At 39.0% G+C, this 26,446-nt stretch overlaps 1 protein-coding gene, 1 long non-coding RNA gene and 1 other non-coding gene across 4 annotated transcripts in view; 2 read left to right on the top strand and 1 right to left on the bottom strand.

The window, feature by feature from the left end:
* The window catches only part of LOC133075887 (uncharacterized), a 58,744-nt gene extending 47,739 nt beyond the window's left edge, over positions 1-11,005 (bottom strand). The window contains exon 1 of the long non-coding RNA XR_009697419.1: positions 10,906-11,005. This is a non-coding gene — a long non-coding RNA (uncharacterized LOC133075887). The remainder of the gene's footprint in view (positions 1-10,905) is intronic.
* A 156-nt stretch (positions 11,006-11,161) lies between these two features.
* PITPNB (phosphatidylinositol transfer protein beta) overlaps positions 11,162-26,446 on the top strand; it is a 61,031-nt gene continuing 45,746 nt past the window's right edge. For both annotated transcript variants that reach the window (XM_061168913.1, XM_061168914.1), the window contains exons 1-3: positions 11,162-11,256; positions 15,926-15,956; positions 18,740-18,885. In XM_061168913.1, coding sequence (XP_061024896.1) covers positions 11,237-11,256; positions 15,926-15,956; positions 18,740-18,885 — 197 coding nt within the window. In that variant the 5' untranslated portion in view covers positions 11,162-11,236. The remainder of the gene's footprint in view (positions 11,257-15,925; positions 15,957-18,739; positions 18,886-26,446) is intronic.
* On the top strand, positions 22,251-22,372 carry LOC133076026 (small nucleolar RNA U109). The gene has a single exon (XR_009697448.1). It is a non-coding gene; the product is annotated as a small nucleolar RNA U109 (small nucleolar RNA).

Below are 26,446 nucleotides of genomic sequence, written 5' to 3'. Positions count from 1 at the left end.
TGCAAATCAAAAGCACAATGAGAGATCACCTCACACCTGTTAGAATGGCTGCCATCAAAAAGACAAGAAATAAGTGTTGGCAAGGATGTGAAGAAAAGGGAACTCTAGTGCACTGTTGATGGGAATATAAATTGGTGCAGCCACTGTAGAAAACAGTATGGAAGTTCCTCAAAAAATTAAAAATAGAACTACCATATCATCCAGCCATTCCACTTCTGGGTATTTATCTGAAGAAAATGAAAACACTAATTTGTAAAGATATATACACCCGCATGTTCACTGTAGCATTGTTTAGACTAACAGCCAAGACACGGAAGCAACCTAAGTGTCCATCAATGGATGAATGGATAAAGAAAATGCCATACACATATTTAAATTTTTAAAAATGGAATATCATTCAGCCATAAAAAGAAAGAAATCTGGCCACGTGGGACAACATGGATGGACCTTGAGGGCATTATGCTAAGTAAAATAAGTCAGACAGAGAAAGCCAAATACAGCATAATCTCACTTATAAGTAGAATCTTAAATAAACAAACTGAGCTCATAAATACAGAGAAGAGTTTGGTGATCGCCAGAGGCAGGGGTTGGGGGGTAGGGGGTGTAGGGTTGCACAAAACGGGTGAAGGGGGTCAAAAGGTACAAACTTCCAGTTATAAAATAAATAAGTCATGGGGATATAATGTACAGCATGGGGACCATAGTTAATAATACTGTATTGCATATTTGGAAGTTGCTAAGAGAGTAAATCTTAAAAGTTCTCACCACAAGAAAAAAATTTGTAACTACGGTGATGGATGTTAGCTAGACTTATTGTGGTGATCATTTTGCAATATATACATATATCCAGTCATTATTTTACACCTGAAACTAATTTAATGTTATATGTCAATTACATCTCAATTAAAAACTGGGTAAAAGATTTGAACAGATATTTCACAAATGAAGATATATGAATGGCCAACAAGCACATTAGTCACCAAAGAAATTCAAATTAAAGCCACAAGATTGAGAACACCAAAGCTGATGAGTTTATGGCGCAATCAGAACCCTCATATACTTCTGGTGGGAACATAAAATGACATAATCACTTTTGAAAACTATTAGGCAGTTTCCTACTACAAGCAATTTCACATCTAAGTATATACACAATAGAAGTTAGTATAAATGTCACTAAAAGATTAGTGTCACTATTCATAACAGTCAACAACTGGAAACAACTCAAATGACTAGTAACAGTAACATGGAATATTCTATGAGAATGAACCAAACTGTTGTGGAAGAATTTCACATAGTGCTGAGTAAAAGCAGCCAGACACAAAAGAAAGCCTATTATCCCACTTATGTAAAAGTTCAAAATAAGAAAAAACTAACCTATCATGATATAAGGTGAGACAGTGATCATTTTTAGATAGTAAATACTGGAACGGGCTACAAAGGGAGACCTCTGTGGTTCTGGTAATGCTATCTTTATATTTCTGGGTGTGGTTTTGTGAGTGTTTTTATTATTGAAAATCCACCAAGCAATATATTTATGATTTTTTGCACTTTTCTGTATGCATGTTATATTTCAATAAACCTTTTCTTAAAAAGCTAGAAAGGAAAGATGTATCACCTACAAAGGACCAGGAATTAGATGACTAATTTCTTTACTTCAACAATGAAAGCTAGAAGACAGGGCAATAGTATCTCAAATATGCCAAGAAAAAACATATCTCAGCCTAGAATTCTCTATCAAAGTGTTTTTTATGAATGAAGACAAAATATAGACATTTTCAGACCAAGAAAATATCATTTGCCACTGATAGACCCTTATTAAGGTAAATTTTAGAAGACAAATTTCAGGCAAAAGTAAAATTATCTAAGATGGAAGGGCTGAGATGTGAAAGGGAATGATGAGCAGATATACTGATTAAAATATGGGCAAATCTAAATAAAATACTGATTGTATAAAGTGGTACAAAAAATGTTTGATTTGTAAGAGAAAAATAGAATGGGACCAATATAAAATCCAGTGTATTGTTCAAACCTGTATTCAAAGTTAGACTATTCTAAGCTCCTTGTACTATTAATGAGTAAAAATACTGTTTATTTTTATACTTTACATGTATGTTATAAAAGCTAGAATAATAATTGAAATAGAGAAAAGCATATAAGTTCCCCAAAAATAGACGAACAAAATGGAGAAAAGGAGCAAAACTGAATAAGAAAATCCCTTCAACCCAAAAGATGACAAGGAGGAATAAAAGGAATACAAACAGTGAGATGAACCTAAAATTGTAGAAATAAATGCACAATGAATGAAATGGACACTTAACATTAGAAGATATCAGAACTCTAAAAAATCAGAAAAAATGTTAAACAAACATACAATCTGTTAACAAGAGCCACGCTTAAAACATAAAGGTTGAAAGGACGTGGGAAACAGTAACACTTGTAGGAGAAATTATATGTCTTTGACTTGCTTTAAAATATTTCCTCCAAGGGGCTTCCCTGATGGCACAGTGGTTGAGAATCTGCCTGCTAATGCAGGGGACACGGGTTCGAGCCCTGGTCTGGGAAGATCCCACATGCCGCGGAGCAACTAGGCCCGTGAGCCACAACTACTGAGCCTGCGCGTCTGGAGCCTGTGCTCCGCAACAAGAGAGGCCGCGATAGTGAGAGGCCCGCGCACCGCGATGAAGAATGGCCCCCGCTTGCCACAACTAGAGAAAGCCCTCACACAGAAACGAAGACCCAACACAGCCAAAAATAAATAAATAAATAAATTAATTAAAAAATAAAAATAAAAATAAAATAAAATATTCCCTCCAAAGAAATAAACTGGGGAAAATTCTGCTATAGCCACATTCTGCTATAAAGTATGAAATGGGGAAAATCAAACATCCACTTCAACAATAACAAACATTTCTTTCAATAAATGATGCTAAGATTATTTGTTATCCATGTGTGGGGGTGGGGGGGAGAAAAAAAACAGGATCTCAACACCTCACACCATACACAAAAACTAAGCCCGGGTAGATTAAAACCCCAAATGTAAAATGTGAAACTTTAAAACTTTAGAATATCTTTATCACCTCTAGGACTTTCATAGCTAGAGAGCAGAAGCCAATGCCTGACTTTAAAGCTTCAAAAGACAGGCTGACTCCCTTGTTATGGGCTAACACGACTGGTGACTTGAAGTTGAAGGCAATGCTCATTTACCCTTCCAAAAATCCTAGAACCCTTAAAAATTATGCTAAATCAACTCTGCCTGTGCTCTATAAACAAAGCAACAAAGCCTGGATGACAGCACATCTGTTTACAACATGGTTTACTGAGACCTACTGCTCAGAAAAAAAAAAAGATTCCTTTCAAAATATTACTGCTCATTGACAATGCACCTGGTCACCCAGGAGCTCTGATGGAGATATACAATGAGATTAATGTTGCGATCATGCCTGCTAACACAACATCCACTCTGCAGCCCATGGATCAAGGAGTCATTTCAATTTTCAAGTCTTACTATTTAAGAAATACATTTCTTAAGGCTATATGTGCCATAGATAGTGATTCTTCTGATGGATCTGGGCAAAGTCAACTGAAAACCTCTGGAAAAGATTCAGCATTCTAGATGTCACTAAGAATATTTGTGATTCAGAGGAAGAGGTCAAAATATCAGTATTAACAGGGGTTTGGAAGAAGTTGATTCTAAACTTCATGGATGATTTTTGAGGGGTTCAAGACTTCATTGGAGGAAGTAACTGCAGATGTGGTAGAAATAGCAAGAGAAATAGAAGTGGAGCCTGAAGATGTGACTGAATTGCTGCAATCTCATGATAAAACTTTAATGAATGAGGAGCTGCTTCTTATGGATGAGCAAAGAAAGTGGTTTCTTGAGACAGAATCTACACCTAGCAAAGATGCTATGAAGATTATTGAAATGACAGCAAAGGATTTAGAATACTATGTGAATTTAGTTGATAAAGCAGCAGCAGGGTTTGAGAAGATGACTCCAATTTTAAAAGAAGTTCTAACATGGGTAAAATGCTACCAAACAGCATTGCCTGCTACAGACAAATCATTTGTGAAAGGAGGAGTCAACTGTTGTGCCAAACTTCACTGTCATTTTAAGAAATCGCCACAGCCAGCCCAGCCTTCAGCAACCGCCACCCTGATCAGTCAGCAGCCGTCAACATCGAGGCAAGACCCTCCACCAGCAAAAAGATTAAAACTCAAGGTTCAGGTGATGGTTAGCATTTTTTATCAATAAAGTATTTTTAAATTAACGTGTGTACATGTTTTTAGACATAATGTTATTGTACACTTAATAGACTATAGTATAGTGTATAACTTTTAAATCCACTGGGAAACCAAAAAATTCATTTGGCTTGATTTATTGTGATATTCGCTTTATACTGCGGTGGTTGGGAACCAAAGCTGCATTATCTCAGAGGTATGCCTGTATTCTCAATAGCCAAAAGGTAAAAGCAACCTACGTGTCCATCAATGAATGAATAAGGAAAACGTGTATATACATATAATGGAATATCATTCAGCCTTAAAACGGAAGGAAATTCTGACACATGCTACAATATGAACCTTCAGGATATTATGCTAAGTGAAGTAAGAAGCCAGTTACAAAAAGATAAGACTGAATGAGTCCATTTATATAATATTTACAGTAGTCAAAATCATATAAACAGAAAGTAAAATGGTGGTTGCCAGGGGCTGGGGAGAGGGGGAATGGAGAGTTATTGTTTAATGGGCAGAGAGTTTCAGTTTTACAAGGTGAAAAGAGCTATGGAGATGGATTCACAACATTATGAAATTAAAAATTAAAGATGGTTAAGATGATAAATTATGTATATTTTACAATAAAAAAAAAAGAGGAAAAAAAACTTATTTGAAATAGAATGCAGACCTAAATGTAAAAGGTAAAACTTTAAAACTTCTAGAAGAAAACATTATAAAATAAGATTTTTGTGACTTTGGGGTAAGCAGAGATTTCTTAGGTAGGACACAAAAAGCATGAATCATAAAAGAAAAAATAACTTAGACTTCCTAGAATTTAAAACTTCTGCTATTTGAAGTATACCATCAAGAAAGTGAAAAGGTAAGCTGCTGAGAGAGAATATTCACAACAAATACCTCTGACAAAGAACTTATATCTAGAATATATAAAGAACTGTTATGACTCAATAATAAAAAGAAAACCAATTTTAAAATGGTCAAAAGATTTGAACAGACACTTCACAAATGATGTACAAATGACCAATAAGCACATGAAAAACTGCTCAACATCATGAGTCTTCAGGAGAATGCAAATTAAACTGCAGTGACATATTACAACATATCCACTAGAATGCCTAAAATGTTTTGAAGGGGATGTGAAGCAACTGGACTCTCATACATTGCTGGTGGGAATGTAAAATGGCACAACCACTTTGGAAATCTACTTGGCAGTCTCTCCTAGAGTTAAATGTCTACTTCCCTCATAATTCAAGAGAAATTTTCCCAAAAGAAATGAAAACATACCTACAGAAAGACTTCCACACAAACATTCATAGTAGCTTTACTTATAATGGCCAAATGCTGGGAAGAACTCAAAAGTCTATCACCAAGTAAACGGATAAACAAAATCTGATATATCCATACAAAGGAGAATCACTCAGCAACAAAAAGGAATGAACTACACACAACATTAACGAATCTCAAAAACACGCTGAGTGTAAGAAGCCAGAAACAAAAAAGGACATAGTACAGTCATTTCTCAGTATCCACGGGGAATTGGTTCCAGGACTGGCTGCGAATAACAAAATCTGAGGCTGCTCAAGTCCCATAGTTGGCATATCTGAATTTCCGCATCTGTGTATTCAACCAACCAAGGATCGTACCGTATTTACTACTGAAAGAAATCTGTGTATAAATGGACCCGCGCAGATCAAACTTGCGTTGTTCAAGGGTCAACTGTATATCATTCAATGATATGAAACTCTAGAAAAGGCAAGTCTAATTTAGAGTCATGGAAAGCAGTTATGCGCATGCCTGGGGCTGGGAGTGTGGGGGAACCGAATGGAAAGGGGCACAAGGAAACCTTTTATTTTATCTTAATTTTTTATTTTTTGGCTGCGTCAGGTCTTAGTTTTGGCACACGGGATCTTTCATTATGGCCCACAGGCTCTTCATGGCAGTGCATGGGCTTCTCTCTAGTTGCGTGCAGGTTTTCTCTCTCTAGTTGAGGCATGTGAGCTCAGTAGTTGTGGCGTGCGGGCTTAGTTACCCCGCGGCATGTGGGATCTTACTTCCCTGACCAGGGATCAAACCCAAGTCCCCTGCATTGGAAGGTGGATTCTTTACCACTGGACCACCAGGGAAGTCCCCAAGGAAACCTTTTAGAACAATGGAAATGTCACATATCTTGTTTTTGGTAAGGATCACCGGAAGTATATATATTTGACAAAACACTTCAAACTGTACACTTAAAATGGATACATTTTATTGTCTGTAAATTATAGCTCAGTAAAGTTGATTAACATCTCCTCTACATTAGAAGACATAAGCAAGATTTCTCCTTTATAAAACAGGGATAATAATAGTATCTATTTTCTATGTGCTATGATTAGTAAATGGGCTAAGGTTAGCATTAGGTCAAATGAAACACTTAGGACCTGCCGTATAATATAAACCCAAAAAACGTTAGTGGAATAAAGTTTTCTTAAAGATAAATAACTCTGCACAAGAGTCACTATAAACCAGTGGTTCTCAACCAGGGGCAATTTTGCTCCCAGAGGACAATGGGCAATGTCTGGAGACATTTTGGATCATCATGACTGGAGTGGTGCTACTGGCATCTAGTGGATACAGGTCAGGGATGCTGCTGCACATTCTACAATGTACACAACAGTCTTCACAACCAAGAATTATCTGACCCAAAATGTCAATACTGCAGAGGTTGAGAAATCTTGCTGTAAACAAAGTGATACAACAATCCACATATGGAAAGAAAATATATAAAGTGCACACAATCAACATGGAACTTCGAGTCCAAAGTGACTATAGTATATTTCTACAAATCAAAAAGAAAAATCAAAACCAACAGGAAAATGCGCAAAGAATAAGAACATGGCCAGTAAACATGAAAAGATCCTCTCCCTGTAGAAAAATACAAAGTGAGTGAGACAGCATTTTTAAACCAATAAAGTGGTAAAAACAAAAAACTCTGACAATACCAAATGTTGGTGCAATAAAGAACAGAAATCTACACTATACACTGCAGGTGAAAGAGTAAATTACAGCCATATATCAATACATATATGAATGTATGTACATATATCAATATACGCATTCCTATTCATGCATTAGTTACCCCTAGGGATGGAGAGGGGAGGAACTTAATTATATCTTAATTTAAATTACAGTTCTGCTCTCTGAAAGCTTTAAGTTTTAAAATGATACCCATTCACCGAACACCTAATACATATCAGGTAATGTGTAAGAGACGCTTCATACTTTTATTCCTCACAGCAAATCTATGTTGTAGATATTAGTAGCTCTTTAGGTACAGAGCCAGCTAGTGGCAGAGCCAGGATTCAGGCCAAGGGCTTTCCACTGCAAGGTCCAATCCTGTCTCTCCCACAGCAGTACAATATTATGACCTATGCCCTAATGTTTGACAATATTAATGCATTCTTGGAAATATTTCTGGTTTTCATCAAAGTATCTCAATCAAGATAATTCTGGAATGGGGAGAAGATAAAGAAAACAGGATGGCAAATTGCAGAGTAAGCAAGGCAAATAAAAGCTATAGACATCTCCCCTAGAAAAATGTGCATAGACATGAAATTATGTATATAATTTCAGTGGTTCACAAATTCCCTGGGAACACCCACGAAAAGGTCTTTGGATCCAGGTTAAGAACGTCTCCTTAGGGGCAAAAAACAGGCCATATTCACTTATAGTATTTGAAGGACTATCCAAATTTCTTTGACCAGAGTTGTACTTCTATCAACTGGTGCATAAATGTTCCAAACATTGCTTGTGTTCAGAAATCTTTTGGTTTGCCTCAGTAAAATCTACCATCATTCTTACTCTAACGAGCTCTGTTCCAAACTGTATACGAGAAGTAATGAGACTGGTGGTTATATGAGGCTTGTAGAATTAAATTCAATTGGACATCTTGTGTGTAAAGGTTACCTTTGCTGAAGGATGAAAGTTAGAACAAGGGACAACAGACATCAGGCTTAAAAAAGAGGGTGGATATTTTCCACATCTGGAAACAATTACTAATAAGTTATATCCCATCGTATGTCCGTATTTGCAAAAATGCATAAGATTGAACATCTTTAGTTTTAAAACAAGAAAATCCCACACAATCCATTAGCTTATTTTTTTTCATGTGCCATAATCTTTTTCTTTATATTTCCTTCTTTGTCATTTTGGGGTGATGGTTCGTCTCTCCTACTCTTCTTCAATATTCCCTCATTCTGCCTTTTTTATCTCTTAAGCAGATGTACAGGTATTTAGGTATACAGAGTTCATATTTTCTATCAACCTAGTTAATTCTGAATTAGTATCTTTTGTTGCCCACAAATATATACACCTAAACTGGCTAATTTCTTTATCTTTTTTTTTAAAATTAATTAATTTATTTTTGGCTGCACCAGGTCTTCGTTGCTGCGCGTGGGCTTTCTCTAGTTGCGGCGAGTGGAGGCTACTCTTCGTTGCGGTGCCTGGGCTTCGCATTGCAGTGGCTTCTCTTGTTGTGGAGCACATGCTCTAGGCGTGGGCTTCAGTAGTTGTGGCTCGTGGGCTCTAGAGCACAGGCTCAGTAGCTGCGGTGCACGGGCTTAGTTGCTCCGCGGCATGTGGGATCTTCCCGGACCAGTGCTCGAACCCCTGTCCCTTGCATCGGCAGGCGGATTCTTAACCACTGCGCCACCAGGGAAGTCCGTATCTTGTGGTTTTCAATTGAGTGTTTTACTATGAATCTTCAGATGGGGAACGGAGACAATGTCCATGCTGTATACTAGTTCAGAGTTATGCTCCACCCAGCACACTATCTCTTCATATACTTTACAAACATATGAGTGTTACTATGAGCAGCACCTGTACTATGCACAGAATGGAATTAGTGAACACTTGTGGGAAGACTTCAAAAGTTACAGAAATGTTCTGCAACGTTCTAACTTTTCTTAATGACTAATTAAGCATGTCAACCACAACTTTATTCACGTTTTTAAAGCTATTTATATCTTCAGCCTGCATAACACCTGGGGAGAAACTACTAAAATGACTACTTATAAGTTTGGCAACTAATATTACCTCCTTGGACCTTAAAAAAAACATCTTCCAGTGCTCATATTCATTGGTATAGTATTCAAATCTGTAGATTGTCTATTCTTACCTTTAAGTATCTTCTATGTTTTGACCATAACCTCCTTCTTCCCATAATTGAGAACAATTATTCGTCCTAAATACTGTCTACATGCCTCAACTTTTTATTTATTTTTATCTAGAAAAAAGTCAGTGTCCTGGAAAGACCAGATTTTCAAGTTTTTAAAACCTAGGTTTGAAACCTGGTTCTGTAAACAAGCTAGCTGAGTGATTTCTGCACATGTCACTTAACTTGGCTCTCTGAACACTTTTCCCCCTTTCTAAAGCATGCTAAAACACCTATCTCATAATGTTGTTCTAAGGGTGAAATGAGATAAAACATCTCCATTACCTAACACAGTACTTGGCATACAACAGATTCCCAATCAACAGAAGCTACTCCCAGTTTCTAAGCTCCCTGAAAGTAAGAGCACATGTTTCCTTGAATCTTCACCATCACAATAACTAGCATAGTGCTTCACACATCAAAGAAACTCAGAGGATCCCAGGGACTGCCTTAGGAGAAGTTTCCAGCTTTAGACAAATATTTCACTACTATTACTTTTTTTGGAGGCAGCCCTAACTCCACTGGGTGTATTCCATATAAATTTATGTAGAAGCGTTCTAATGATTTTTAAAATTCCTTTAATAACCTTTCAACAACTTCTCATGGTTCTTAGCATACAACGCAAACTCTTTACTATGGCCTAGTTGCTTAGTCCCAGCTTATTACCCCCCCCCCCGGCCCACACACTTAAGACGTCCTAGCCACACCTGGCCTCCACCTGCTCCTCAACTACTACTCTAAGCGTATTTCAGCCTCCCGGTCTATTTTCCTCTAATTGGGATGCCTCCCCCATCTTCACAGGCTGGGCTATTTACAACATCAGGCTCAACCGTGGCCTCCGGAGTCCTTCCCTTGATTACTCTGCCTTCGCCTCTACCCTGTGTTATCGTATTCATGGAAGAGCACTTACCACTACGCCAAATTCTTAGTTGTTTCCAAGTGAGGGCACGGACCGTGTCTATTTTGCTTCCAGGTGTATCCCAGGGCCTAGACCTGAGACTAGCACAGAGCAAGCGAGTGACCCTGCGCTACAACTCCTCCTAAGGCCACCTCCTGGCTTTCAGGCTGGCGCCCGGGTCGTGTGGGGCCTTCACCGGGACCCGCTAGCGTCTCCCCACAACAGGCCCCCTTTCCGGGACCTAAGGGCGCGCACCCCCTTTCCCCCCGGGGGGCTGGTCGGGAGGGTCGGGCGCCCCTGTGGTCGGGTCACAGCCACGGGGGGATTCTGGATTCGGGGGCAGGGGGGTGTGGGCGTTGGGAACTCGTGCAGCCACAGCTGTACGCGGCTTGGTTCTGGGCTCGTGGAACCGGCGCGCGAGCCGCCCACCCCTCCAACCCCTCTCCGACCCGTCTCGAGTCTTTAACACGGACTTCTGAAGTGGGGGGTCTGTGAAGAAGGCGCGCCTCCTTCTCAAGAGTTGTGAGAGAAAGTTTAGCTCTGGTCACCAGAAAACGACTTCGAGGGAACCGACTGGAAAACTCACCAGAGAGCGTAGACTGCACAGCCGCCTCGAGAGAACTTGACTGAATGGAGAAATCGCCAACGCGAGACGACCGAGCGCGCGCTTAGCGCGCGCTGAGCCCGCACAGCCGCAGTGGAAGCCGCGCGAGCCCAGGGTGGGGCGCGGAACTGGGGCGGGGCCAGCTACTCTCGCGCGCTGACGTGACGGGTCGTGGCGGAAGGGTGTGGACGCGCAGGCGCCGCAGCGGCCCGGGAGGCAGGGGGCGGGGCCGCGCAGGCGCCGTGAGAGGCGGTAGCGGCGGCGGCGGCGGTGGTAGAGATAGTGGCGGCAGCTGTGAAGGGGTTCCGGGAAGATGGTGCTGATTAAAGAATTGTGAGTAGGATCGGTGGGCGTGAGCGAGGTTCCGGGACGGCGGTGGTGGGAGATTCATTGATTGAGAAGTGGCGGAATATTCCTAAGAAGGAGCGAGCCTCGGGCCGGCCGCTCCCTGCGCGCGCCCCCTGCTCCGGCTCGCGCCCCCGGCCCGCTCGAGGCCCCTCCGCGGCGCGCCCCCAGGCCCCCCTGGCGTTGTCGTGGTAACAGTGCTGCCCTCTCCCCACCCAGGGGCGGAGGCGGCAGGGTCTCGGCCGCAGCGCGTGGCTCAGGAAGACGCGGCCGGGAGTTTCCGCTGGGACCCGCCTTCTCTCCCTAACCCCCTCACCCCAGTCTGAACCTGGGCCCATCCCCAGGCTCTCGGGTGGGACCCAGCCGAAGCCCGAGGGTGGGGGAGACGCGGTGGGTCTGTGATTTTTCGTCCGGGGTGGAGCCTGTCTGTAACCCGCGGGAGGTGGGCTTGCCAGGTAAAGGTAGCCCTGGTGTCGGGGCTGGAGGTGGGACGTAGGTGCCCTGAAGTTCATGCTGGAGTCGGGAGTCCGGAAAACATGCTCTTCACTGGGCAGTGAAGCTCCCCTTAACGGGAGAGCCATCTTTCTGCTCTGAGTCTCAGTTTCTACATCTTTAAGATGGGGTGACACTCTGGGCTCCGTGTACTTCCCGGGGTTTAGATGAGGCGTTAACATGTGGTTGGTCATACAAAAGGGTTTCCAGGTGCATCAGACCGGCGAAGTGGTTTTGTTGAAAAGTTACGGCATTTCCTACCGGCAGGGATTGTGAATATCACAGGAAATCTGGTTGGTAGGGAATGTTCAGCTGTCACAGCTGGTTCGTGTTGTCAGCATCTCTTGGGCAACTAGGGATTTCGAGTGTGGCCCGTTCTTGGCTTTTTCAAATGCTCTTTTGATTTTAAACTCTTAAAATTCTTGGCTTAATTTAGCTAACTCCGGACAGCTTATTTTTAGTGTTAGTTCTCAAACTTCTTTTAAAAAGTCACTCCTGTCGCTTCTCTGCTTAAAATCCTTTAGACTCCTTATCTCACATCTCATTGAGAATAAAAGCCAATGCCTTTACGATAGCCTAGGAGGTCTTAACACTATTTTGTGCTGTGATTTCAGTTACTGCCCTTCCCTTGCCCATTCCAAGTTCACAAGTTTTCTTGCTGTTCCTCCACTACTCCAGGGAAAGTTCAGTTCAGGGCCTTTCTGCTTGCTGTTCCCTCTGCATGAAGAGCTCTTCCCTCATCTCACTAACTCACCTCCTTTCAGGTCTTTGCTTAAATATCACCTTAGGGAATCCCTCTCTGAAGATCTAATTGCAACTCCCCCCCCCCCTCAATTTGGTGTTTGCCTTCCCTGCTTTATTGTTCTCCATAGCAGTTATCACCACTAACATGCAACACAATAATTATTTTTTCTATTTTACTAGATGTGTTCTCTCACTGCATGTAAACTCCACGAATCTGTTTTGCTCACTCTCACATCCTCAGCTCTTAGAATAGTCTTCAGCACATAGTAAGTGTTCAATAAATATTTGTTAAATAAATTAATGAAAAATTATAACTTTATTCAGTGACAGGGATCCTGAGAAAAGACACATTTTCAGTTAAAGCTTATAGTATTGAACTTTGGATTTATAAAATTTTTCATCCAAGTCGTTTGTACAATGTATCATGCAAGTGTTATCTCATTTATTACTCTGAAGTTCTTGTAACTGATAAGTGGCAGGTATTAAGACTTCTGGAAGAAATAAGACAGGAGGAAATTGACTTGGCCCAAGTCACATAGCAAGTGCGTTGCAGAACTGATTTTAGGTCATAGATCTAGTCATTTCTCTTAGTTATTTCCTCCCTCCTAAAATGTGAATTAAGCGTTCAGTAGATCCCTTTGACAGTTATGTGAGTAGTATCAGGCTAAATCATGGAAAGAAATTCTCATTGGGAATTTGCATGCTGTGCTTTTTGTGAATCATTACTTTCTTTATAAAAATTTTAATGTACCAAGGTAACAAGTGTTGAAATGTGTTCAAGGTGTAATATTTTTTCTGGAGGAGTTATACAATTACATTTCTTGATGTTCACTCCTCATGTATGTCTCCCCTAGACTTTTTTTTCCTCCTAGACTTTTTTGTTTGTTTGTTTGGCTGAGGCGTGGCTTGTGGGATCTTATTTCCCCAACCAGGGATTGAACCTGGGCCCTTGGGAGTAAAAGCACGGAGTCCTAACCACTGGGCCGGTAGGGAATTCCCATTTTCCTCCTAGACTTTTTGAGGTCAGAGGCTGTTTCTTACTTTATTTAAGTATTCCCGGTATCCCGCACGGCATCTAGTCTAGCACACTGTAAGAACTCAGTGTTGTCTAACAAAAAAAATGATTCTTCCTACTCACACGTCAACTTTCTAAAATTGTTTTTGGTCAGGAGCAATGAATAGGTCATTCCTTTGTGAAGATGTTGGTAAACTGTAATATACTTTGGCAAATGTTTGTTGTCTTAAAAAATGCCATCTATTTTTGACATGAATTAAAAGGTTAGAAATAACGTTCTCAGGTTGGGGAGTTCCCTTCAGGTTGTTGCTTAAGCAATAGATGAAATTGCCATTAGTGTAGAAGTCCTGGTTTTAAAGAACTATTTGTAGTTCGATCTGGAAAATTATTTTAGAAGGATTTTCAGAGAAGTTTGAAAAATTTCAAATTGCTCTAAAAGTTGAATACTGCTTTTAGAATAATAATACAAAATCAAAGCCTGTTTCTTTTCTCTTTTACTTTTTCTTAAGCAAATCTTGAAGAAGTTACTTGACTCATCATTCATTCACAATGTCTTTATCAGTCATTTTCATTATGTGAAGTAAGTTTCCCTGAAAGTGTTAGTATATAAAAATAGGGATCTTCCTACTAGTGAGTAGTTGTTAAAATTACTCAGCAGTGATTCTTTGGTTTTGTGAAACTTTAGGGAAGTCTTTAACTGTTTCCTTTCTGTTCTTTCCTTCCATTTCCTCTGCATCCCAGCAACCTCATTTGGACCTTTGTACATCCTTGCCCTGCCTCCCAAAAGATGGCTTTTCCCCACCTTCCTGCTTCTCAATGTTTTTAACCACCTACAGATGACGTCTTCAGGTTAGCTGTAGCTATGTCACTTACCTTTTGGAACAACCTTCCAGGATTCCTTGTTGTCTAATAAATTTAATAGATTTCTTACCATTGTATTCCAGACCCTGAAAATATGCTCCCAAACTGTATCTTTGTCTGTACCTCCCAAAATATGCTCCCAGCCTGTATCATAGTCTTCCCCCTGCCTCCGCCCTAGTTCATTTTCTGTAACTGAGACAGCAAGTTAGTGTGTACCCTTAGGAGACAGCTAAAATGATTAGGTATGGAAGGATTTTGTATAACAAGTTTATTCTTGATGAGAATAAAAATTAGTAACCATTGTGACTTTGAGAATGTTCGTTGTCTTTAGATGACCATTATCAGAAAGACAGAGTGATGAGTGACCCCCAGTAGTCAAGGAGGAGGGAGTAACAGGAGACGTGTTTTACACGTGTTGGAGATTAAGGTGATGTGGGCTTTCAAGCATCGTTGTTTGAGGAGACTAAGGAGAGACAAATAGGTGAAAAGTGAGCTGAAGAGAAGTTGGAATGAGGAAAACTACTGGGAATTTTCTGTAAAATGAAAATTGAGGTGAATGCCATGATTTTTTTTTTCTCTCCTCATAGTAGGAAGAGTTAAAATAAGATTTTAAATGGCACTGCTATGGTAGCTTGATGGTTAGGAGGGAAAAGTGTGAGAATGACCAGGCCAAAAAAAAAAGTTGCTATCTTGGACACCAGCTATTATCATGAGACATTTGATATTCAGGGATGGCCTTGGTTTTCAGAGCTTATTGTGGAAATAAGTGTGAGGGTACTTCCCTGTAAGAATCTGGAGATAAAATGCAATATCCTGATATATAAAATAATTCATCATAGAATTCTTTTTTCGAATTCATCTTTAGGAGCATTATGCCTCTATACTGGTCCTTTTGTATGTACAGTAACAAACTCTTGGACAAGATCAAACACAGAAACCTTATATTGAAAAGGGGTTATATTGATAAAGTTCAATGTATTTTCCATGGTAAAGTTTTTTCTTACTAAGTCTAAAGGACCTTTTACTTGTTTTTCTCAATAAAATTGAGGAATAATTGGGTAGTGGGGAATAATTTTTGGAGGCATTCATTCGTGAGATTCAAGAAATGCATTCTGGGAGAAAGATCGTAAAAACAAAATGCATAATATATAGATAGAGAATGAAACCATACTAAAAGTTTCACAAGGGCAACCTGACCAGGCAGTCTACAAATAATATATCCTGTACCCTGCAATGTTCAGTGATGAGTTTTCTCTTGTTCCTTTACTCCTCACAAGAATCTCTACAACTGCGTTTTTGGGGTCCTGGTATAATGAGGATGCTAAATGCAAGTGATTGTTGAGAGCCAGGAATGGGTAGTTTTATTTCCCCCATTTAAAAACTCTTATTTAGAGCTGTAGTCATTGCAAAGACCCTCTTCCATAAACAACATCTTGTACTAAGCTATCATTGGATTTAAAACGAAAACTCTTTAATCGTGGAGATCTGTGTTTTAAAGCCAACTATTTCATGTGTAACATATTTGTTATCCTTTTGTCTTTTTAGCCGTGTGGTTTTGCCATGTTCGGTTCAGGAGGTAAGTCTTGCTTACATAGTTTATTTTGATACGCTAATCTAAAGACATATTTTCATTGTATTCATTTACCTTTACTTTGCAGTTTATGTGACAGAGTGAACTATGATGTGTTAGAGATAATTAATTGTAAATGAATTTTTGTTAACACTGCCTTGTTTTGGAAGGGTCTCAGAATGTAGATTAACTTCCTGTCCGGTGCAGGAATTCTGTCTACAGTATCCCAGAGAAAGAAGGTTCCAGCCTCAATTTAGGCACTTTAGGGTTAAGTCACTTGCTGCTTGGAGAAGCAGCCTACTTTACTGTTGCATATTTTAAACATTTGTCGTTACTTTAAACCAAAATCTGCTTTCCTATAAAGTTTGCCTGCTGTTTACAGTTCCTTCCACTTGAGCAAAGAGAAGTAAGCCTGTTCTGTCTTGCACATGGTGACCTTTCAGGGTATTTTTTGGCAATTCTCTCTCCTCCTCCTGGCCCTTTTGTTCCATCCTCTCTGCGTGAGGTCACAAGGTTAAACATTCCCAGCACATTCATTTGGCCTAATATAATGTGATCTCCAGACTTTCTCACCAGCTCGTCTCACCGCTCACTGTACGTGCTGTAGTTGTTACTCTCAACTGAAAAAGTGTTCCCAACACAGTCTGACCACAGATCCGTGAGAGATCATTGTCTCCCTTGATCTGCATGGTACAGAAATGCATCACCTATTCAGAACTTGCATGTTCTGCAGTTGTAGCTCTCTGTAGTATAGCCAGGAATGAGGATAAAAGCAGAGGCGGCTTCTGAGAAATCAAGATACATGTAGGAAAACCCATAAAGGCCTTTGGGTCCTTCTATAACTTGCGCACAGCTTGCACTCCTAGGTTATCTGGTTTTCCTAGAGCTGACACTCGATTAGAAGCAGTGAATTGGAAGTGGGACAAAACAAACTGATAACCTACGATGTGACAGCTGACAGAAGGCAGACAGAACAAAAATAAAATGCAGGAACTGAAAAGGAGTAGCTGTCTGTCACTGTTTCATGTAGACTTGAACATAGCCGCATGTACCTCAGTAGCGCCTGAGGTTTCCGTATTAAAGTGAATTAGAACACTTGAGACAAGCCAGGCACCCCTATTCTTTACTTGTACAATTGTTTGAACTTGAATGTGGAAATTGACGTTTGTTTCTGTCAAATTTTTCTTTTGGTCTCAGCTAGTTTCTGAGTCTTGGTATTGTCACCCAGAATAATCTCAGCTTTTTGTTATATTTGGACTTAATAAACATGCCTCTTGTCTTTAAGTTATTCTTAAAAATGAGAATGAAAGCCTAGTAGCATGTGGCAAAATATCAGTCCATTAATATCATACTTTTGGATACTGTTGTTGTTTCTGTGTAAGTTTTTGTTACTCTGTTCCTGACCAAGATCAAATTTACCCTCTGGCTTAGAGACATTTTAATCATGTTTTCAAAATATCACAGTGTTGAGAAGTATATTTTGAAGGACGTAAGGATTGTAGCATTACTGGACTAACCCTGGTGTTGTATCATGAAAACCAAAAGAAAAAAGACAGCCCTTTCTGCAGTCTAAAATCCCTACAAAAACTTTTTTGATGCCTTTAAGAAACCTTTCCAAATTGAGTGTGTGTGTGTGTGTGTGTGTGTGTGTGTGTGTAAGTAAATTAACCTGCAAGATAGCATCATAGTCCCATGGGCTTTTTAGATATGAATATTTACTGAGCTTACAACCACCCCTGTTTTTTTATTCCTCAAATAAAATGTTAGTTTTGAATTATTACTTTTGAGAGGTAGTTTTTCTTTGAAAATATGCTTAAAAAAGACAAAAACCTTTCTTCAGGCTGTCTTCATTGGAAGGAAGAAATTTAGCCAAATTTGTAGAGACTGGAGATAATGCCATGATTGAGTCACTAGAACAAATTAGAACACAAGAACTTTGCTTTTTATCATTTGTTGGAACTATTAGAAACTCCAGATTGGCATAGAACAATAGTGCCCACCCACAGGTATTGGTGAAGGCCACTGAGAATTCTCATTCACTTTAAAATGAAATAGAAACCACTATCATCAATTTCTTGCCTTTTATGGTAATACTTAGATATTTATAAATACTTTAAAAACAGTTTCTGTTTACTGGAGAACTTCACAATTAACTGTTCTCACCCTGGATACCCAGTACTGTTTCTGTTTAGGTGGGCAAGGGCCAAATCAGCCATGTCATATACATAGGCATGGAAAAGAACACCCCAGAGGTCTACTAAAATTTAGACTGTAATGGTTCTTTGTACTTGCAGGCTTTTATTGTTACACTCTATATCCCTCCTCATTATTGAGAATGGTATTCTGATTGCTCAGCTTTCTTATTTGGCAAAGTAACAATTATGTTCCTTCCATACCTTCTTTAGAACTTTGTGAAACTAAGTGAGGTATAATAGATATGAAAATGCTTTGGAAAATAGAGGTGTGTATTTATTATTCAAAAAACTGAAACAAGTGTCAAGATGTCTTGATAAGTGGGTAGTATATGTTAAAGCACCAGAATATTTATAACCAACAGTTTCCTTAAATAATGGAAATCTTGTAAAATATTACAGTTTCTTGAAGCTGTATGATCATCTGGTGTTTGTCTCTCTAAACATATTGATTTCTGATTTGAGTCATGTTTTCATATAGAACATACGCGCTAAATGGTTTGGATGTGCTTTTCTATATCTACAATAAGATTTTAGCACAGGAAGTTTCTGCATTTATGCTGACTTATTGAAATTCTGTACTCTTTGATATTTCAGTATCAGGTTGGGCAGCTTTACTCTGTTGCAGAAGCCAGTAAGAATGAGACTGGTGGTGGAGAAGGAATTGAAGTCTTAAAGAATGAACCTTATGAAAAAGATGGAGAAAAGGGACAGTATACACACAAAATTTATCACCTGAAGAGGTAAGCAGGGTGTTCACATTTGGTGCTTAGTCATCATATTAAACAATCACGCTTTGACTACCCAGCCTACTTATTCAGTATGTAACTACCTAACTCACTAGTAGATGTGATGAGGTGCTTTAAAAAAATTTTAATGTGACCCCCCCTAAAAATTTTTTTTCATCGTGCTAATATGTTGCATTTTAATTTTTTGAGAGTGTTTCTCCCCCTTTATTAGTTATTTTTAGATTATAAAGTGATCTGTCTGCTTATTAAAAAATTCAAACAGAAGATTATAAATTAAAAACTTAGTCCCCATCTCACGTCATCACATACCCATAACTCCAGAGAGAAACTAGAAACAGGCTAGAGTTTATGCTTACAGATCATTTTCTATACATATTCAAATAAGTTTTTAAAAAACATAGAAATATGTCACTTGTATCATTTATTGTTTCCCACAGCAAATGGGATCATACCATACATATGGTTATGCACTTTGCATTAATTTTCATGCAGTGATATATCACGAGCATCCTTTCATGTTGTTATTATTTAATGCCCTTTCCATTCTTTTTAAAGCTGAGTAAAATTTCTTGGTGTGGACATAAGCATAGTTTACTTAACCATTCTCTAAATGGTAAGTTGATTTAGGCGTTTTAGGTATTTTCCTTTTTGTCTGTTACAGATAGTATTTCTTTAAGTCTTTATGCCTTAGGTTACTATTTCTCTAGGAGAAATTCATTACAGTAGGATTGCTGGAAGTCCATGCTCTTTTAAAATTTTGATATTATTGCCAGATTGCCTTCCAAGAGTTTGAGAACATTCGTTTTCCCATATTTTTCTATCTTTTTAATTTTTGCCAATTTGATACACAAAAAATAGCCCCTTGTTTAAATTTGCATTTCCTTATTAGTGAAGTTGAATGTCTTTTCATATTAATTTGGCCTTTTGAACTTCCTGTGTGACTTGACCCTTCAAATCCTTTGTTCATGGTTTTTATCTCTTTTGTTTGCAGAAGTTCTTTCGCACATTCTCCTAAGTTTGGTAGTCTAATCTCTGTCTTTGGCATAAATATTTTAAAATAGAAAATGCATACCAATATTTATCCAAGGGCGAAAGATCAGTAATGGTTTTTAAGAGTCTTTTTTTGTCAGTAGTGTCCCCAGTTTATCAAAGGAAGAGGGAATCTGCTCTGCTCTTGGCTTTCTTCTCTTCATGTTGATTAATGCCAGGGTTTTATAGAGCTTTTTAAAGTTGCAGATAAGCTGTGATGATTAGTATTTTTCATGTTTTCTCAGTTTGGGGCTATTGCTTCATTTATAATGACACATGAATATAAAGTGGGTCATCACTTTGTAGAACCTTAAATTTTACTTTTATTTTCGCTTAGAACACAGCATTTCTTTGTTTCTGATGCAGGTTTGAATGAAGGCAATAACTTTGATTAATCAATTATCCATAAAGACTGTGTTATTCATGGTTTCTGTTAATTTGTTAGCACCTTAAGCATATCTAAAAATGTGCCATTTGAGAGAATTTTAGCATTCTAGATGGTATAACCTATATAATATTTGTAGTATTGAATTTACTTATGTTTACTTAGCTTACTCAGCTTACTTTTCTAGCATTTTACATTTACTCATTAATTGAATTTTACCAATATATAGAAACTCCCTTTATTATAAACATTCAACTCTCTGGAGCATCTAAAATAAACCAAAAAATTTGATATATAAAATTTTCTTTTGGTCTATGATGTCCATATAAACTTGAAATAGATTCAAAATATCCTTCGTTTGAAAACTAAGAGTTGGAATATTGAGAAAATGTTTGATATATTATTACATGGAAAAGACCAGTTGCTAAATTTGTACATAAATAATATGTTGTATATAATTTTAAAAATTAATCAGAAAAACGCCTAGAAAGAGATTCATTAAAATGTTAAGAATGTTTTTCCCTTGGTGGTGGAGTTATGGGTGATTTAAATTTATTTTACTCTTCTGTATTTTTGTTTAATGAGAAAGTAAAGAATGATAAATATTAATTTTGAAATATCTGATTTAGGTGACACTCCAGCCATACATAATGGATCTGTTAAGTTCAAGAGGGCTGTATAAATATGGTTAGTGCAAGAGATATTATTATTCTGGAGGGATTATTGGGATGAGGTTCGGAATTCCTTTCAGGCGATTAAATAAAGGAAAACCTTGACTCTGGAGGCCAGCCTCCCAGCACAGTATGGCTTCTGGAGCTGCTTCTTCATTCCTTGAAGGAGCTGAAATCATTCCACAGTACCCTTTGGTTTCACCCTTTCATGCACTCCTTTAGTCCTCATTGCAGTCCTGAGACATGGGCAGTATACACATTATACATAAGAAGACACTAAGTTTCATATTTACTCGAAGTCACACAGCTAGTAAGTGGTGGGATGGAGACTGAGCCTGGATTCTCTGATTTCTAATCCCATGCTCTTTTGGTCACAAGTCACAGTCTCAAGGGCCTGCGCTGATGAGCACAGGTGCCCCATGAGAAGGGTGAGATGGGGTCTGATCGGATGGTGAGGACTATTTGATGCTCATAGAAGGCTGGCCTTGTCACACCGAGATGGCAGTTCTGGATGGAAGCCTGGAGAGGCATGAGACAGGAAAGGGAAGAAGGAAAGGTGGCAGTAATGGATCTCAGACAGTGTGGCAGATAATAGCCACTCTGGTGGTAATGAAAAACAATAAAAAAGCTGTCCGTTAATAAAGACAAAACAGGGACCCACTGTCACTGTGGTCCTGTGGGGGAGGTCATGGAGCAAGGGCAATCACATGTCCACACTCAAAGTTATCAGTGTCATACTGAAAGCACAGTAGCCCCAGGATAACTGTTATGGAAGGGTAAAGAATCGTTTAGCAGCAAGAGCTCAGGCCTTCCTGTGGAGGAAAGACCACAGTCATGGCCCAGGGCTGGCAGTACAGCCCCATCAGACCTCAGTGTCCTGCAAGGGCGTCCGTTCAGCATGCTGAAGACATACCCACAGTCCCTAGAGAGTTTTAGAGCTCTCTCTCCCTGAGGAAGTTAAATTTGTGTCCAGAAATATATGTTCCCTTTTCCAGGATTTATTCCATTGGGAAACCTATAGTGCTCTGTGCACTGTCACTGTATAGCATCGATAGATAGGCTTGCAAACTTGGCAAACCTTGCTGGGTAAGTTGGTTGGCTGAGGCTGCCAGCACCTTACTTTACATTTGGGACACTTGAATTCTGGGGTCTGCTTTACCCAGTGTTATCGAGGTCTCTGAATTCCCTGGTCAGTATGCTTTCCCATTTCAGCAAAAAACACTTCATGGTAAGATATACACACTTAATCTCAGCCAGAAGATTGAGAAACAATCTTGGTGAAGTATTAAAAAATTCAAAATTTAATACATCCGTAACATGCTACATTAAAGAAGGAGTTCTCAGGGCTACCAGCCTTACAGTAGAGGTTGAGGAGTAGTATATTTTTCCTACATAAAAATAAAATAAATACAAAATTTAGTGATCATCACAAGGGACATTTCAAATGTCTGGTTTCCCTGAGTCTCAGGTAATAGTCCTCTTATGGGATGATATTCTTTCCATTTCCTTTGATAACTTATAGTGAGTGTTAACCCATTGTGATTCTAAGCAGAGGATCTAGTACTTCCTGTGTACTGGTCACTGTAAGTGCTCTAGGTGGGAGCTCATTCATTCTCCATGTCAACCTTTGCTAGTGAGGAAACTAGGTCCAGTGACTAAGATTTCAGTAGCTGGCTGATATGTCACTGCTGTTTGGTAGCAGAGATAGCCCAGGAACCCAGGAGGCATTGCGGCTCCTCTATCGCTCTCTTTACTGCTGAGCCCTGTGGGAGGAAATTTTCCATTTCCTAAAGTGAACTCCAAAAGAGTTTACAGAGAAATTTCTTCCAAGACCATGGATTTCACCACACCCCATTTTCTCCTAAGTCTTTAAAGTCTCCAGTCTTTATCCAAAATAAAGTTGAACTTAACAAGGTACTTACTCAAGATTACCCATGTATCTCCAATTGTTATAACTCTGTCCAAAGTAAAAACCCTTGGCTCTAAGCAAGCCCGTCTCTTTATTGTCCTCGAGAAGTGACCTGTTCGGCCTCTGTCAGGTCGCTCATAACCTGCTTGGTGTCCTGAGCACAGCTCAGATCTGTCCCGTGCATTCCTTGACTACTTTCATTCATATTGATCCTTCTTTCCTAAACACCATCACTTTTTGTCACTTCTCCATTTGACACCTAATCAGGTATTTCTGTACGCATACATATTTGTCTTGTTGTGTACCCCGTTTGGCAAAAAAGTTTGAGGACGTTTCCTAAGGTTGTTTAATATACACTTAATAGTGGATGGTGGGGAGGGGAGACAGAATTTATTGGTTGAAGAATTCTGAAGCTGGTCAAGGAAATGTGGTGCAGCTTTTAAGATGGTATTTCAGAGAAAAACTTGCAGCTGTCCTGAGACATCATGCAGACACACTGACCAATCCTTTTCCTATTGTTTTCTCTTCCTTCTTGGGGAAAATCAGCATTACTGTTTTTTATTCCCCATAAGCATTATAATCTAGCCAACTTCAGTCAGTCCTGGATGATGGAGAATTCATAAAGCTTTCCCAGCTCCAAAATGGCCTCGTTCCTCAAAGGTTGAAGCAGAGGTTTTATTGAAAATCATTGTTTAAAAGTTTCATGTGGTTCAAGTTAAGAGCTCATTTTTGTAAGCAACAAGAGTCATTTGCCAGGAACTTAAGTTATGTTCGTGTTTAAAAATGAGAAGTTTAAATCATCTGAGAATGCAAAGGTTGATTACATATGATGTTTCACAGAGATATGAGCATCACTGAGTAAGTATAGTAAGTAAGAAATTAATAAATATCAGCCAAATAGAGTAATTCGTTCTTTAGTCGAGAATTAGCTGTCAACACATAATTTTTTTTCTCTGTATATAGGCCTGAGTCTTAAGGTTTGCATAGTTCAAAGTTTTCTACATCAGGAGTGATCCTATTTCAGAAGAATGTCAGACATTTTCCAATGTAGTTTCTTCTTTATGTTATATTTCATTTCTCATTCCTACTTTCCTTTTGTTCTGTGAAAAATAATTCTTTCTCCTTTTGTTTTTTATAATTCTCTTGAATTTTAGAGTCTTGTTATACCTTCCAGAAGTTATTCAATTTGTGTCTGGCTATTTTATTCCTTTCCCACAAATTGGGGAATTTTAAGTCAGTTTTTAATTTTTTCCCCCTTAAATCTCTCCCTTTCTTCCATCTCTAGCACCATTGCGTTAATGCAAGCTCCATGTCTCTCAGATTTCTCTGGTTGCCTCCCTGCATTCATCTCTTGCTGTTCATTCTTTTGACTGTTATAAATAATGCTGCTATGAACATTTGTGTACAAGTTTCTCTGTGAACATATGTTTTCATTTCTCTTGGGTATGTACATACACATGTACCTACAATTGGAATTGCATACAGTAACTCCTCACTTTTTGAAGAAGTGCCAGACAGTTTTCCAAAGTGATTGTACCATCTTACATTCCCAACAACAGTGTATGAAGGCTCCATTTTCTCCACATCACTGCCAACACTTGTTATTTTTGGAATTTTTTTTTTTAATGGCAGCCATACTAATGGGCATGAGGTAGTATCTCATTGTAGTTTTGATTTGCATTTCCCTGCTGATTAATGATGTTGAGCATCTTCTCATATGCTTATTGATCATTTGTAGATCTTTGGAGAAATATCTGTTCAAATCTTTTACCCATTTTTAAATTGGGTTGGCTTTTTATTGTAAGAGTCCTTCGGATACTAGTATTCCGGATACTAGTCTCCTATCAGATACATGATTTGCAGTATTTTTCCCCCATTTGTGAGTTGTCTTTTCATTTTCTTATATCCTTTGAGGCTTAAAAAGCTTCTAATTTTGACATTCAATTTATGTTTTTTTCTAAGAATTTTATACGTTCAACTCTTTCATTTAGCTCTTTAATCCATTTTTAGTTAACTTTTGCTGCCGTCCATTCTTGCCCACTCCATTTAATTTTCCACACAAAGCCAGAATGATATTAAAACTTAAATCACGTTGTGTCATTCCCTTCCTTAGAGCCTTCAGTCGCTTCCCATCATACAAAGAATAAAATCCAAACTCTTAGGCCTGTGAGAGGAGCCCCATGTGATCTGTCTGCACCCTGCCACCTCATCATCCTTGTCTTGTATTCCTTTGTTCTTTGTTCACTACAGTCTCGCCATGCTGGAGGCCTCCCGAGTGGCCCAAGCAGACCAGATCTTTTGCAATCTTAGGACCTTTGGTCATGCTGGTCCCTCTGCCTGCTCTGGTGTTTGCTGTCTCTTCATGTAGCTGGCCCTCTGCACCCTCCAGTCGCCACTGTAGTGTCACTTCCTCAGGGAGGCCTTTCTGAGCACCCTTGCCGCAGGTACTCACTTGCCCCCTGCCGTGTTCCTTAAAACTCATAGCCTTCAGGAAAGGTAATTTTCATTGTCGTTTGCTGTTTGCTGGCCTGTTTTCTGTTTCCCTCCCTGGAAGGTGAGCTCTGGGTAAGAATTATCCCTGTTTGTACACCATTATGTACATGGTGCCTGGCAAAATGGACAGGCAGTAAATACTTGAGTGAATGAATGAATGAGGTCTCCAGTGTCCTTAAGGTATATTTTAGTTGATTATAAAATGAAAGATTACTTTATTTATGGCAATTAATGTAGTCTTCACATTCTTCCCTGTGTTTTTCTACATTTTGATGTTTATCCACAGTAGGATGGAGAAGGATGGAAAAATGGAACTTTGAACAGTTTTGTTCGTTTTGTCTACAAGAAGATGTAAACATTTCATTGGAAAAAGTGCAGTTTGAAATGATTTCCCAAGTATTATTTATCTCAGGAACAAGATTTTTTAAAAAAGCTCCTACATCAGAAGTTCAGTGTACACAATGGTCATTTATTATGCATCTTTTAAATCATATAAGCCCTTTGTTTTCTTCTGCAACTATGACTAAGTTGTCTTACTGCACAACAGACAGGTTCACAACCATTGGTATATTGAGGTTAGATCTTAATATTGATAACACAACTGATAAAACACTTCAGTTGAATTTTACCCTGAAGTTAAGTATTCTTATTTTGTATTCAGAGATGGGGTAGGGGAAGGGCTGTGTATTGGCAAAGTACCTTTGTGCATCTGGACATTATAGTATGGCTAACTCTTAAATTCTGAAACCGAGATGTGTTTACCTTGAGGTAAGCACTATCATGAATGTTGGTTTATCATGAGAGGACAACATTTTGTGACTAGTTTGGGGGAATAAGAGGAGGAATGTCCTTTTTAATTTGTTTGTTTTTGGAGGTCTAGCTCTATTTTGTTAATTTGGTTAATATTTGTCCCTTTTCTGAGACTCTAAGCTTCTAAAACAGAGTTTCCTGCATGTTACTAAAGCGACTTCCTAAGTGATACTGAGGTGGAAAACAAGGTATATGCTTTCAGTTGTGTACGAATGGCACACTTGACCTGCCTTGTTAGGAATATATTAAAGTTGCCAT

This window comes from Eubalaena glacialis, chromosome 15 (assembly GCF_028564815.1).
Source record: "Eubalaena glacialis isolate mEubGla1 chromosome 15, mEubGla1.1.hap2.+ XY, whole genome shotgun sequence".
NCBI classification, from domain to species: domain Eukaryota; kingdom Metazoa; phylum Chordata; class Mammalia; order Artiodactyla; family Balaenidae; genus Eubalaena; species Eubalaena glacialis.
Note: the sequence above shows the minus strand (reverse complement) of the source record. Positions and strands in the feature narration are given on the sequence as shown.